Source organism: Furipterus horrens, unplaced genomic scaffold, assembly GCF_987537825.1.
Source record: "Furipterus horrens unplaced genomic scaffold, mFurHor1.1.pri manual_scaffold_10, whole genome shotgun sequence".
NCBI classification, from domain to species: Eukaryota; Metazoa; Chordata; class Mammalia; order Chiroptera; family Furipteridae; genus Furipterus; species Furipterus horrens.
In genome coordinates this window covers 66,085,552-66,098,259 of record NW_028327180.1, presented here as the reverse complement: position 1 = coordinate 66,098,259, position 12,708 = coordinate 66,085,552, and the positions used below count along the sequence as shown (strand labels likewise).

Below are 12,708 nucleotides of genomic sequence, written 5' to 3'. Positions count from 1 at the left end.
ATCTATAAGACATTGTGAAGTGAAGAAGAGCCAGCTGCAGAACAGTGTACAATCACTTTTAAAAACCATTATGTTCAATAATTAGAGCAAAGGAATTTTTAATAAAAATATTTGAAATAGCCATAGGATTTTAAATTCTACAATCTTATTAATGTCATGGTTATTTCTTAGGGTTCTCGGTGCTCTTCTGATGCCAATATGCTTGGAGAGATGATGTTTGGTTCAGTAGCGATGAGCTACAAAGGGTCCACCTTAAAAATTCATCAAATCCGGTAAGGGGTTTTCTGATTGTTTTTCCTTAATGAACCCATTTAGAATAGTTAATATTTTTAAAGATAAGGTAATTTCATAAAGTGTCCATCAGATTGAGCATGTCAGATTGCTCAATCTTAGATGTTCTGTGGGTTTAAAGCTGTTTCATGGCTGTCATGACTGCTGTGAAATCTCTGAGTTAAACATTTTTATGTATAATAACTTGAAAAGATTCTTGTGTTTTAGTTTTGATTTCTCTCTCTTTTTTTCTCATAGATCCCCTCCACAACTTATGCTTAGCAAAGTTTTTACTGCACGGACTGGCAGCAGCATCTGTGGGAGTCTCAATACGTAAGTGGTTATGGAAGCAGGGAGAAATTAATTACTTAAGATGTGCAAAATATGAAAACAGAGTGCTCTCAGGATTGCAACTTAAATTCAAATTTCCTCCCATCCCTTAACTTTGAAAGTTTGTGGAAATAAGACCCGTCCCCCAGCTTTATTGAGCAATAATGGACATACAACATTGTGAATTTAAGATATACAGCCTGTTGATTTGATACATTTATATGTTGCAAAATGGTTACTACCATCATAGCACTAGCTAACACCTTCATCCTATCACATACTTGCCTTTTTTTTTTTCTTCTTTTTCTGGTGGTAAGGACATTTAAAATTTACTCTTGTGGCATCTTCTAAGTATATAATATCGTATCATTAGGTATAATCTGCATGCTATTTGTTAGATCCCCAGAACTTGTTAATCTGATAACTGAAGTTTGCACTCTATGAACATTAGCTTACCACTTCCCTCACCCTGTGCTCCTGGTAACCATGACTCTGTTCTCTGTTTCTCTGAGTTTGGTTCCTTTATTTTCCACTTGTAAGTGCTATCATATAGTATTTGTCTTTTTTTGTCTGATTTATTTCACTTAGCATAATGCCATCGAAGTTCATTCAGGTTATTGTAAATGACAGGATTTTCTTCTCATGGCTGTGTTATATGTGTGCGTGTGTGAAAGACATCTTTTTTATTCATTCAATTGTTAATAGATACTTAGGTTGTATCTGTATTGGTTGTTGTTCGTAATGTTACAGTGAGCATTATTCACAGTAGCTTAACCGTGGAAACAACGTAAGTGTCCTTTGAAAGATGATTGGTTAAAGAAGATGTACATATAGGGTGGGGCAAAAGTAGGTTTACAGTTGTTCATATGGAAAGTAATATGACTGTGTTTTGTGTACTCACAACTGTAAGTCTGCTTTTGCTCCACTCTGTACATACAGTGGAATACTACTTAGCTATAAAACATTATGAAATATTGTCATTTGTGACAACATGGACAGATCTTGAGAGCTTCATACGAAGTGAAATAAATCAGACAGAAAAGGACAAAAGCCATATGATTTCATCCACATGTGTTATATAAAACAGAAAGCAAAAAACTCATAGCCACAGACAATAGTATGGTGGTTGCCAGAGAGAAAGGAGGTGTGCGGGGAAGATGAAGAGAGTAAAGGGGATAAATATGTAGTGATGGAAGGAAACTGGAACTTGGGTGGTGAGTATACATATGATGTACAATGAAAATTATTAACCAATATTACCCAACAAATTCAATTAGAAAATAATGCTGCAATGAACATGGGAGTTGCAGGTATCCATCTGGTATTCTCTTTTCATGTTTTTGCTGTACACACAGAGTGGGATTGCTGTATCATGCTAGTTATAATTTTAATTTTTTGAGGAACTGTCATACCATTTCTATGGTAGTTGTATCAACTTGCATTCCTACCAGCAGTGCATTGGAATTCTTCATGTCCTTGCCAGCACTTGGTACCTCTTGTCATTTTGATGATGCCAGTCCAACAGGTGTGAATTGATATCTTATTGTAGTTTGCTTTTGTTGCTTGTGCTTTTGGTGTCACATTCAGAAAGTTGCTGTTGAGACCTGTGTCAAGGAGTATTTTCCCTATGGTTTCTTCTAGGAGTTTCCAGGTTTGGGATATTATGTTATTTTTTTCTCTATTTTGTGTTCATTTTTGTGAGTGGTATATGATAGGGTTTCAATTTCATTCTTCAACATATGGTTGTCCAGACTCACCTTTCATCACTTAGTATTCCTGGCTCCCTAATGAAATATATATTTTTTAATATGCTTTATTGTTTATGCTATTACAGTTGTCCCAATTTCTTTTCACTTTGTTCCCCTCCACCCAGTGACCCCCCTCCCTCAAGTTGTCCCCTCCTTAGTCTATGCCCATTGGTTGTGCATATAGTTCTTCTCAACATCTTCCTATCTACTCCACTCCCTCCTACTATGCTTCTTAATGCTTACACCATCTCCCTCCCTTTTCCCCCTTCCCCCTCCCCGCTGACCTCCCCCCAAAATGTTCCCCATACCTATAATTCTTTCCCCACTCTTGTTGCCTACTTAGTCTGACTTTGTTTCAATTCCCTAGCTTCTGTTGTTGGTTGTTGTGATACAGTTTTCATTTAAATGTTCATAGTTTTGATCCTCCTTCTAAACAAGTCCCTTTTACATTTCATATAACAGTGGTTTGGATCTGATGAACTCCTTCAGTTTTACTTTGTCCTGGAAGCACTTTCTCTGCCCTTCTATTCTAAATGACAGTTTCGCTGGATAGAGTAATTGTGGTTGTAGGTTTTTGCTTTTCATTACTTTGAATATTTCTTGCCATTCCCTTCTTGCCTGCAGAGTTTCTTTTGAGAAATCAGCTGATAGTCTTATTGGGACCCCTTTGTATGTAATTCTCTTCTTCTCTCTTGCTGCTTTTAAGATTCTCTCTTTATCCTTAATTTTTGCCATTTTGATTGTAATGTGTCTTGGTGTGGTTTTCCCTGGGTCCAGTGTTTTTGGAACTCTCTGTGCTTCCTGGACCTGTAAGTCTATTTTCTTTCCCAAGTTAGGGAGGTTCTGCTTCATTATCTTTTCACAAAATTTTTCAATTTCTAGTTCTTCTTCTTCACCTTCTGGCAGCCCTATGATTCGGATGTTGGCCCGCTTATAGCTGTCCGATAAGTTTCTGAACCTCTCCTCTTCTTCCTCACTTCTCGCTTCCTCTTTCTGCACTGGTTGACTGTTTGTTCCTTTCCTGTGTTTTCATTTGTTGATTTGATTCCTGGTTTTCTTGCCCTCACCATTAGTTTCGTATGTGTTTTTGTTCATTTCAGCAGAACTAGCCTTCATTCCTTCCCTGTCTTGTTTAAGATCTGCTGTTAGGTCTGTAAGCATTTTTAAAACCAAAGCTCTGAACTGAGCCTCAGAAAGATTTCCTATCTGCTGCTTCGTTAGATTAGATATTTGCTGTTTGATCAGCTGCGTCACCGGGATCTCTATCATGATTTGCGCCATCCTGAGCCTTTTGTGTTTACCTTTGCTTCCTGGGCAGGGCTGTCACATCTCCTATGCTATAGGAGGCAGAGCCCCGTGCACTCATCACAGCCGGGCGACCCGTCTCACCACACTGTGGTGTTTTTTGCGGGGGTGGATGTCCAAGGTGGTTTCCTGCCATTCACTCTCCACTGAGAGACCGGGAGCCTCCTACTCCTTCTGCACCCCCCCACCCCTGGGCCTTACTATTCAAGGCAATGGAGGTCTACCTTCCCCAGCTTTGGAATTGCAAGCTGACACATCTGGTCTGCAGCCAGGGGTGCTCCCCAGGCGCTTCTCACTTCCCCCTAAATACAGGTGTCTGTGCTTACCGCTGTCCTGCCTCCATCACTGCTGCTGTTGCAGACAGCACAGCTTGAACTCTTCTCCCCGGCTTTGCCCCTCCTACCTGTCCGGATGAGCACCACTTCTTTATAACTTCATATGTTGGACTTCCATTATTTTCTGGAACTTCTGGTTGTCTCTAGTTTTGAGGTAGTTGTATTCCTTCTTAGTTGTGGAGGGAGACGCAGCATGTCTGTCTACGCCTCCATCTTGACCGGAAGGCCCTAATGAAATAGTAGTTGACCATACAGGGTGAGGCAAAGATAGGTTTACAGTTGTTCATATGGAAAATAATACTATAATTAATAAATAATAATTCAAGAATAAACTTTTGCATACTCACAACTGTAAACCTACTTTTGACCCACGCTGTATATGTGGGGGTTTTTTAGGCTCTTTATTCCGTTCCATTGTTCTGTAGGTCTCTCTTTTTATATCAGAATCATACTGTTTTGATTACTATAGCTTTGTAGTCTAGTCTGAAATTAGGAAGTGGGATGCCTATGGGTTTGTTTTTGTCTTCTTCAGTTTCTTTCATCAAAGGCTTTTAGTTTTCAGAATAGAGATCTTTTACCTACTTGGTTAAATTTCTAGGAATTTGGTTGTTTTTCATACTATTGTGTTGTTTTTGATGCAGAGTGTTGTTAGTGTATTAAAAACACAACTGTTTTCTGTATGTTGATTTTGTATCTTGCAACTTTACTGAGTTCATTAGTTCTAGCAGTTTTTTGGTCTAGTCTTTAGAATTTTTTGTATATATTAGATCATATCTTATTCAAACAATTTTGTTCATTTTTTCCTCTTTGGTTACTTTTTGCTTTTTTCCTTGCCTGATTGTTCTGGATAGATAGTACTTCTAGTACTGTACTGAATAGGGGTGATGGGAGTAGGCATATCCTTGCCTTGTTCACGATCCTAGGTGAAAAGCTTTCAATTTTTCACCATTGAGTATGATGTTGGCTTTGGGTTTGTCACACATGGCCTTTTTCATGTTGAAATTTGCTCCTTCTTTACTGTCTTTGTTAAGGTTTTTTTTTTTTTCTCCCCATGAAAAGATGTATTTTGTCAAATGCTTTTTCTGCCCCAGTTGTGATGATCCTATGATTTTCCTCTTTCATTCTGTTAATGTGGTGTATCTCATTTACTGCTTTGCATTTGTTGATTCATTCTTGCATCCCAGGGATAAATTTCACTTGATCACATTTCAATGATCATTTAATGTACTGTTGAATTCAGTTTGCTAAAATTTTGTTGAGAATTTTTGCATCTATATTCATCAGGGATATTGGTCTTGTAGTGTCCTTATCTGGCTTTGGTGTCAGCGTAATTCTGGCCTCATGAGTTTGGGAGTGTTTTCTCTTTGGTTTTTGGAAGTTCGAGGATTGACATTAATTCTTCTTTAAATGTTTGGTGGAATTTACCAGTGAAACCATCTGGTTCTGGACTTTTCTCTGTTGGGAGGTTTTTGATTACCAATTCATCTCCTTCCTCATTATTGGGCAATACATTTTCTGTTTCTTTATGATCAAGTCTTAGTGATTGTGTATTTCTAGGACTTTATTTGTTTCTTCTGGATTATCCAGTTTGTTGGCATATAATTGTTCATATGGCCCTGGCTGGTTCAGCTCAGTGGATTGAGCGTCGGCCTGCGAGCTAAGTGTCGCTGGTTCGATCTTCCAGTCAGGGTACATCAGAGAAGGAAAACTCTGACTCCAAAAAACCTCCGCTGCCTTGCGGCATACCTCTTCAGGGGAAAGGCTAAGGGAGTAAACCCCGACAGAAAATCCGGAGCCGGAGTCCCTAAGGCGGTTTGACGTTGTAGTCAACACCGGCAACTCCTGCGGCACACCTGAAGCCAAGCTGTATTGACTCCGTCTTTCCCTTGGATCCTTCAGCTGCGAAGAGAGGGGGGGTCTGCTGCATGGGCAACAGCTGGCCCTCCATATCACCCTGCCCAGGCTCTGTAGCTTCAGCGTCATCGCAAGATGTCGATTCAACACGGGAGGAGACAGATACCGTGTCACTCCCGAGTCGGACTGCACAGCCATTCTCGGCGGTGCAGATAGACTCTTAAGAAGCTACACCATCGTCTCTCGAGACGGACGGCTGCCGACGAATTGTTCATAGTAGTCTCTCATGATCCTTTTTACTTGTATGGGATCAGTTTTAATTTCTTCTCTTTCATTTCTGATTTTATTTATTTGAGATCTCTGTCTTTTTTTCTGAGTTAGTCTAGCTAAAGATTTGTCAGCTTTGTGTATATCTTCAGAAAACCAGCTTTTAGTTTTACTGATCTTTTCTGGTTTCTATTTTATTTATTTCCTCTCTAATTTTTCTTAACAGCAGGCCCTCATGTAACATCATTTTGTTTGATGTTTTATTATAACATTGATGAGATGCTGTAGGAACCTTATCTTTGTTTATATCCATCAGCCTGTGGTAAAATTGGTTTTCATTATACATCATTTCGTCTAAAGTTGCAGAACTTATCAGTATTAAGTAAGTACTTACTATATTTCCTTACTTTTGATAACTTTGGATTTAGTTTGTTATTTTTCTAGTTCCTTGAGGTATAAAATGAGATTGATTATTTAAAAACTGTATTGCTTTTTAATATAGGCACTTTTTGCCATAAACTTCTCTTTTAGAACTGCTTTTGCATCATCCCATATGTCTTGCTATGCTGTGCTTCTATATTCATTTGTTTCGTGATACTTATTGATAGTCCTTTTTATTTCTTCCTTGACACATTGGTTGTTTAGGAGCTTATTCTTTAATCCTCACATACTTGTGAATTTTCCAGATTTTCTACTGTTTTGATTTCCAGTTTTCATATTATTGTGGTCAGAAAAGATACTTTGTGTGATTTCTATCTTCTTAAATTTGCTGAGACTTGTTTTGTGACTTATCATATAATCTGTCCTGGAGAGTTTTTCATGTCTACTTGAGAAGAATGTGTTTTCTGCTGCTGTTGGTTGGAATGTTTTGTATATATCTGTTAGTAACATTTGGTTTAAAGCATGGTTCAAGTCCTATGTGTCTTTGTAGGTTTTCTGTGTGGATGATCTGTCCGTTGTTGAAAGTAAGTTACTAATGCCCTCTACTATTGCATTGTTGTGTATTTCTTCCTTTGGATATGATAGTATTTGCCTAATATGTTTAGGTACTCTGATGTTGAGCATATATACATATATTTAGATTGATACATCTTTGTGATGGATTGACCCCCCCCCTCCTTCTTATATGACTATCTTCGTCTCTTGTTACCATTTTTGGCTTAAGGCTATTTTGTCTGATATAAATATAGCTACCCCTCCTCTCTTTGAATTTCCATTTGTATGGAATATCTTTTTCTACTCCATCATGTTGTGCCTATGTGTGTCCTTCAATCCGAAGTGAATCTCTTGCCCGTAGCTTATTGTTGGATCTTATTTCATTTTTTTTTTTAAATCCATATCGCCTCTGTGTATGGAGGCCAGATTGCTTCCTCATTTGAGTTTAGTTGAAGAAAAGGAAATGTGGTTTCTCTTTCTCTAATTTGCTAGAAGCTGCATCTGTAAGTAAAATGTTGAATGCATTTCCATGTTAGGTTGACATGGTGATTTTCCACTTTGTAGTGTCATGCTGAGTTAGCTACTATAGGTTGTGTTCTTCAGTTTTTAAATCCCCGGCAGAATTAACCCTGCAATTAGCAGTGGCCTAGGTCAGCCATATAGTGGGGCATAGAAATATTAAAAGTTGTCATTGCCAATATTAGATTAGTGAGCTGAAACAGGGTCAGTCCTGATGTCAGGATAATGGGCTACATGCCAGTACCTAATAAATGAAGGACTGGGGCTAGGATGAGGTCATGGTGGACTCCAGAGAGGGGTTCTGCAGATTCCAAATCAGAAACCATGGGGGCATTGAAAGTCAAAAGCAGTAGGAGAGAGAAATATGATCTAGGGAAAAAGGGACTTCTGGCCAAGATGGAGGCCTAGACATATATGTTGTGTCTCCCTCCACAACTAAGAAGGAATACAACTACCTCAAAGCTAGAGACAACCAGAAGTTCCAGAAAATTGAGCTGCCTGGAAGTCCAACAAACAAAAATATAAAGAAGAAATAGTCATCCAGACAGGTGGGAGGGTCGGAGATGGGGCAGAGAGGACATGGTCTGGTGGCAGCAGCAGCAGGCTGGCAGAAAGCACAGTTACATGTTCTAAAAAGTGGGGAGAGAGACCTACAGCGTGCTCCCAACACTAGGCCAGACCACGCAGTTCACAGTCCCAGCACCGGGGAAAATAGAGTCTCATTGCTTCTGACTGTGCAAACCAGTGGGGGTTGTGGCAGAGGAAGAAACTGCCGATCTCTCAGCAGAGCCCCCTTGTTTAAAGGTCTCCCACGGTCCTAGAATGTCCACAGACCCACCCACTCTAGGAACGACGGCCAGGGCAGCAGCTAGAGGTGCCAGTCTCATACACAAATGGGAGAAGTGCCTGGAAAAGGGGCAAGTGCTGAGCAAGTGGCATTGTTTCCTCTCAGACCCCTCCCCCACATATAGTGCCACAGCGTGGTGAAACCGGTCACCTGTACTGACGAATACCTAAGGCTATGTCCCTGGCTGGTTTGGCTGTCCCTGGCTGGTTTGGCTCAGTGGATTGAGCGTCGGCCTGCGAGCTAAGTGTCGCTGGTTCGATCTTCCAGTCAGGGCACATCAGAGAAGGAAAACTCTGACTCCAAAAAACCTCCGCTGCCTTGCGGCATACCTCTTCAGGGGAAAGGCTAAGGGAGTAAACCCCGACAGAAAATCCGGAGCCGGAGTCCCTAAGGCGGTTTGACGTTGTAGTCAACACCGGCAACTCCTGCGGCGCACCTGAAGCCAAGCTGTATCGACTCCGTCTTTCCCTTGGACCCTTCAGCTGCGAAGAGAGGGGGGGTCTGCTGCATGGGCAACAGCAGACCCTCCATATCACCCTGCCCAGGCTCTGTAGCTTCAGCTTCACTGGAGAGGACACTCCAGCGTCATCGCAAGATGTCGATTCAACACGGGAGGAGACAGATACCGTGTCACTCCGGAGTCGGACTGCACAGCCATTCTTGGCGGTGCAGATAGACTCTTAAGAAGCTACATCATTGTCTCTCGAGACGGACGGCTGCCGACGATGCCCCTTACAACCTAACAGGTGCAACAGCTCTACCTAAGACACAGAGGTAAACAAACACAGGAGCTTGTCAAAATGAGGAGACAGAGAAGTATGACCCAAAAGGGGGAACAGATCATGGTTTCAGTGGGAGAACTAAGCGATGAGGACATAGCCAACCTAACAGATGAGGAGATAGCCAGCCTAACAGACACAGAGTTCAAAACACTGGTGATAAAGATGCTCACAGACTTGACAGATATGCTTAAGTATGGCAAACGCATAAGGGAAGAAGTAAAGGCTGTGCTAAATGAAACAAAGGAAAATCTACACAAAACCAATGGTGAAGGGAAGGACACTGGGGTTCAAATCAATGATTTGGAGCAAAAGGAAGAAAGAAATGGCTAGTCAGTACAGAATGAGGAAACAAGAATTGTAAAAAATGAGGAGAGGTTTAGGAACCTCTGGGACAACTTTAAAGGTGCCAACATCTGAATCATAGGGGTGCCAGGAGGAGGAGAGGAAGAGCAAGAAATCGAAAGCTTATGTGAAAAAATAATGAAGGAAAACATCTTAAATTTGGTGAAGGAAATAGACATACAAGTCCAGGAAGCACAGAGAGTCCCAAACAAGCTAGACCCAAAGAGGACCATACTAAGACAAATCAAAATTAAAATGCCAAAGATTTAAGATAAAGAGAGAATCTTAAAAGCAGCAAGAGAAAAGCAGAGAGTTACCTACAAAGGGTTGCCTATAAGACTGTCAGTTGATTTCTCAAAAGAAACTTTGCAGGCAAGAAGGGACTGGCAAGAAGTATCAAAGTAATGAAAAGCAAGAACCTAAAACCAAGACAACTCTATCCAGCAAAGTGATTATTTAGAATGGAAGGGCAGATAAAGTGCTTCCCAGACAAGGTAAAGCTATAGGAGTTCATCATTACCAAGCCATTATTATGTGAAATGTTAAAGGGGCTTATTTAAGAAAAAGATCAAAACTATGAACATTAAAATGGCAACAAACTCACAACCTCAACAACTGAATCTGAAAAATGAAAACAAAATCCAACTAAACAAACCAGAATAGGAACAAAATCATAGGTATGGGGACCATTTGGAGGGTTATCAGCTGGGAGGGTGAAAGGGAAGAAATTGGGAAATAGTGCAGGGATTAAGAAGAGTAATTGGTTGGTACAGAATAGACAATGGGAAGTTAAGAATAATATAGGAAAGGGTGAAGCCAGAGAACTTATATGCACGACCCATGGTCATGAACTAAGTGGGATGGTATTGCTGGAGTGAAGAGGGGTACTGGGTGGAGGGGAGTAAAGGGCAAAAAATTTGGGACTACTGGAACAACATAATTAATAAAATATACTTAAAAAAAGAAAATTAGAAAAATTCTCAAATGCTTCTCTTCATTGTCAGTGTTTTTAAAAAAAATCTTTTGAGGGGTTTTATTAGCTGAAGTTGTAATACCTGTAGCTCTTTTTTAACTTTTAGGAAGGAAAAGGAGTGATGTTTTTTACACTGTAGTGAACACTTAAAAATATTGACACCAAAAGTAATGGTTTTTAAGAGTTTAATGCTAAAGTAAAAATTAGATGTTCTACATTGGAATGACTGACGTTTAGCTCTGATCCCTTCAGTTTCTTCATCTTTTCTAAGTTCTAATTGATATGTATTAAAATCGCAAGGAAGGGATATGTTGGACTGTATGCATAAAGATATTTTATTTCTGCTATTTAAAAATTACTAACAAAAGTAATATAGGTCATTTATAATGTGTGGACTAGAGATACTTTTTTGGATATTTGCTTGGTTCTTTTTTATCTTTTCCTTTTTTGCCTGCCTAAAGTTTAGAAAATATTTTCAGGGCCAAAATGTGAAGGGAAAGTTTATCATTTAAATCAGGGTTACTAATTATTTTCTTTAAAAATTTGGATAGTAAATATTTTTGGTTTTTGTAGTTTCTCAGCTCTTCAGATGTAGCACTGAAACAGCCGTGTGCAATGCATCAATGAGTGGATGTGGCTGTGTTCCAGTAAAACTTCATTCACAAAAGCAGGCAGCAGGCTGGTTTAGCCCTCAGACTGATTTAAATTAGTATTTAGTTTATAGTACTATTAGGGAAATTAAAAAAAACTGTTATGCACTTAAAATTTCATTGGGTGTGCAAAGAATGAACATTAAGAGCATAATATGAATTTGGAATTTATTTTTTCTTCTCCCCTTTAGGCTGCAAGACAGTCTTGAATTCATCAATCAGGATAACAGTACATTAAAGGCTGATAGTAACACAGTTATTAATGGACTACTTGGAAATATAGGTAAATGGTTTCTTTGGTTTTATACGTTTTAAAAATGTTAACAGTATAATAGGGGTTTGCAGTTCTTTCTTAATAATGTAGATCTTTTATAAGACCAATGAGTTTCAAATACTAGAAGTAGAAAAGGCTTTTATATTCTTAAGTATATATAACATCTGTATTATTTGAAAAACATAATTTTCATATATTTGAGCATATTGTTTATTTAGTATCTGAAAAAAGAGAACTGCTGAATATCTGTCAAATTTGTTTTTGTTTTTAACTTTGATGCATCTTTTAAAGGCATTGTTATTGATATAAAAAGCCCTTACTAGCTCACTTGAATGTTTCAGCTGAAGAATACTGGTATTAATTACACTTTCTTCCTTCTCTCTTTCCTAATAATAAAAGTAATTTTGAAATGGTGCTTAATTTTGACCTGTAATTCAGATGAGAAGATATTAACATATCATTCTCCTTAGAAGATTTATTAGAATAACAACTTATTTAGTAATTTGGTTAGTTGATTGTTGTAATCAAGTAAGTTCAATATTTAAAGTGACAGACTTTTTCTGACATTTTTCATCATTTGTTTTATCCTAGAAGGCTTAACTGAATTACTGCTTACCATATTTCCAGTGCATAGAGAACTGAGTATGTTAGAGCAGACAGCAGTTAGTATAGCATGACTATTTCTCTCATTCCTTGGTTAGTGAGAATTTTTATTTGTAATTAATTTAAATAAATATGCATTAGATATATGAATTACTAGAAAACAGTTTCTTCTTCCAACTTGAACAGTGTAACATTCACTTGTTTTTTTATAATTCATGTTCATTCAAATGCACAGTCATTTATTAAACACCCACTGTGGGCTAGTTATAGTGAGAGGCATGTACTTTAGAAAGTGTGTATATTTTGTAGAAAAATATAAGTTCTGCTTTTTTCTTAACCTGACTAATAATTTCATTGGCTTTAACAAAGCAAAGATGTGACAGGAAACAAATGAATCTTTTTCCTTTATAATTTGACACTTTGCAGAGCTCAGGGGCTTATTAAAACTATAATATTTATTTTACTAATACAAATTAACTTACAAAGATAATTATACTATAGATGTACTTACCTTCTTTATTTTAATATAGAATAGAAAGTTAACTTATCTAAATAGTATAGACTTTAAAAAATGAACAGCTTTTTATTTGTACATTCTGTTGTGAATCAAGAATATTTGAGCACTATTTATTTTCTTCAAATTCCCAATTAATCAACAAATACTTATCAAACA

General features: G+C 38.3%; 1 protein-coding gene across 2 annotated transcripts in view; it reads left to right on the top strand.

The window, feature by feature from the left end:
* The window catches only part of FNIP1 (folliculin interacting protein 1), a 134,966-nt gene that overhangs the window by 71,629 nt on the left and 50,629 nt on the right, over window positions 1-12,708 (top strand). For both annotated transcript variants that reach the window (XM_090288012.1, XM_090288011.1), the window contains exons 4-6: window positions 172-272; window positions 529-603; window positions 11,350-11,441. In XM_090288012.1, coding sequence (XP_090144138.1) covers window positions 172-272; window positions 529-603; window positions 11,350-11,441 — 268 coding nt within the window. The remainder of the gene's footprint in view (window positions 1-171; window positions 273-528; window positions 604-11,349; window positions 11,442-12,708) is intronic.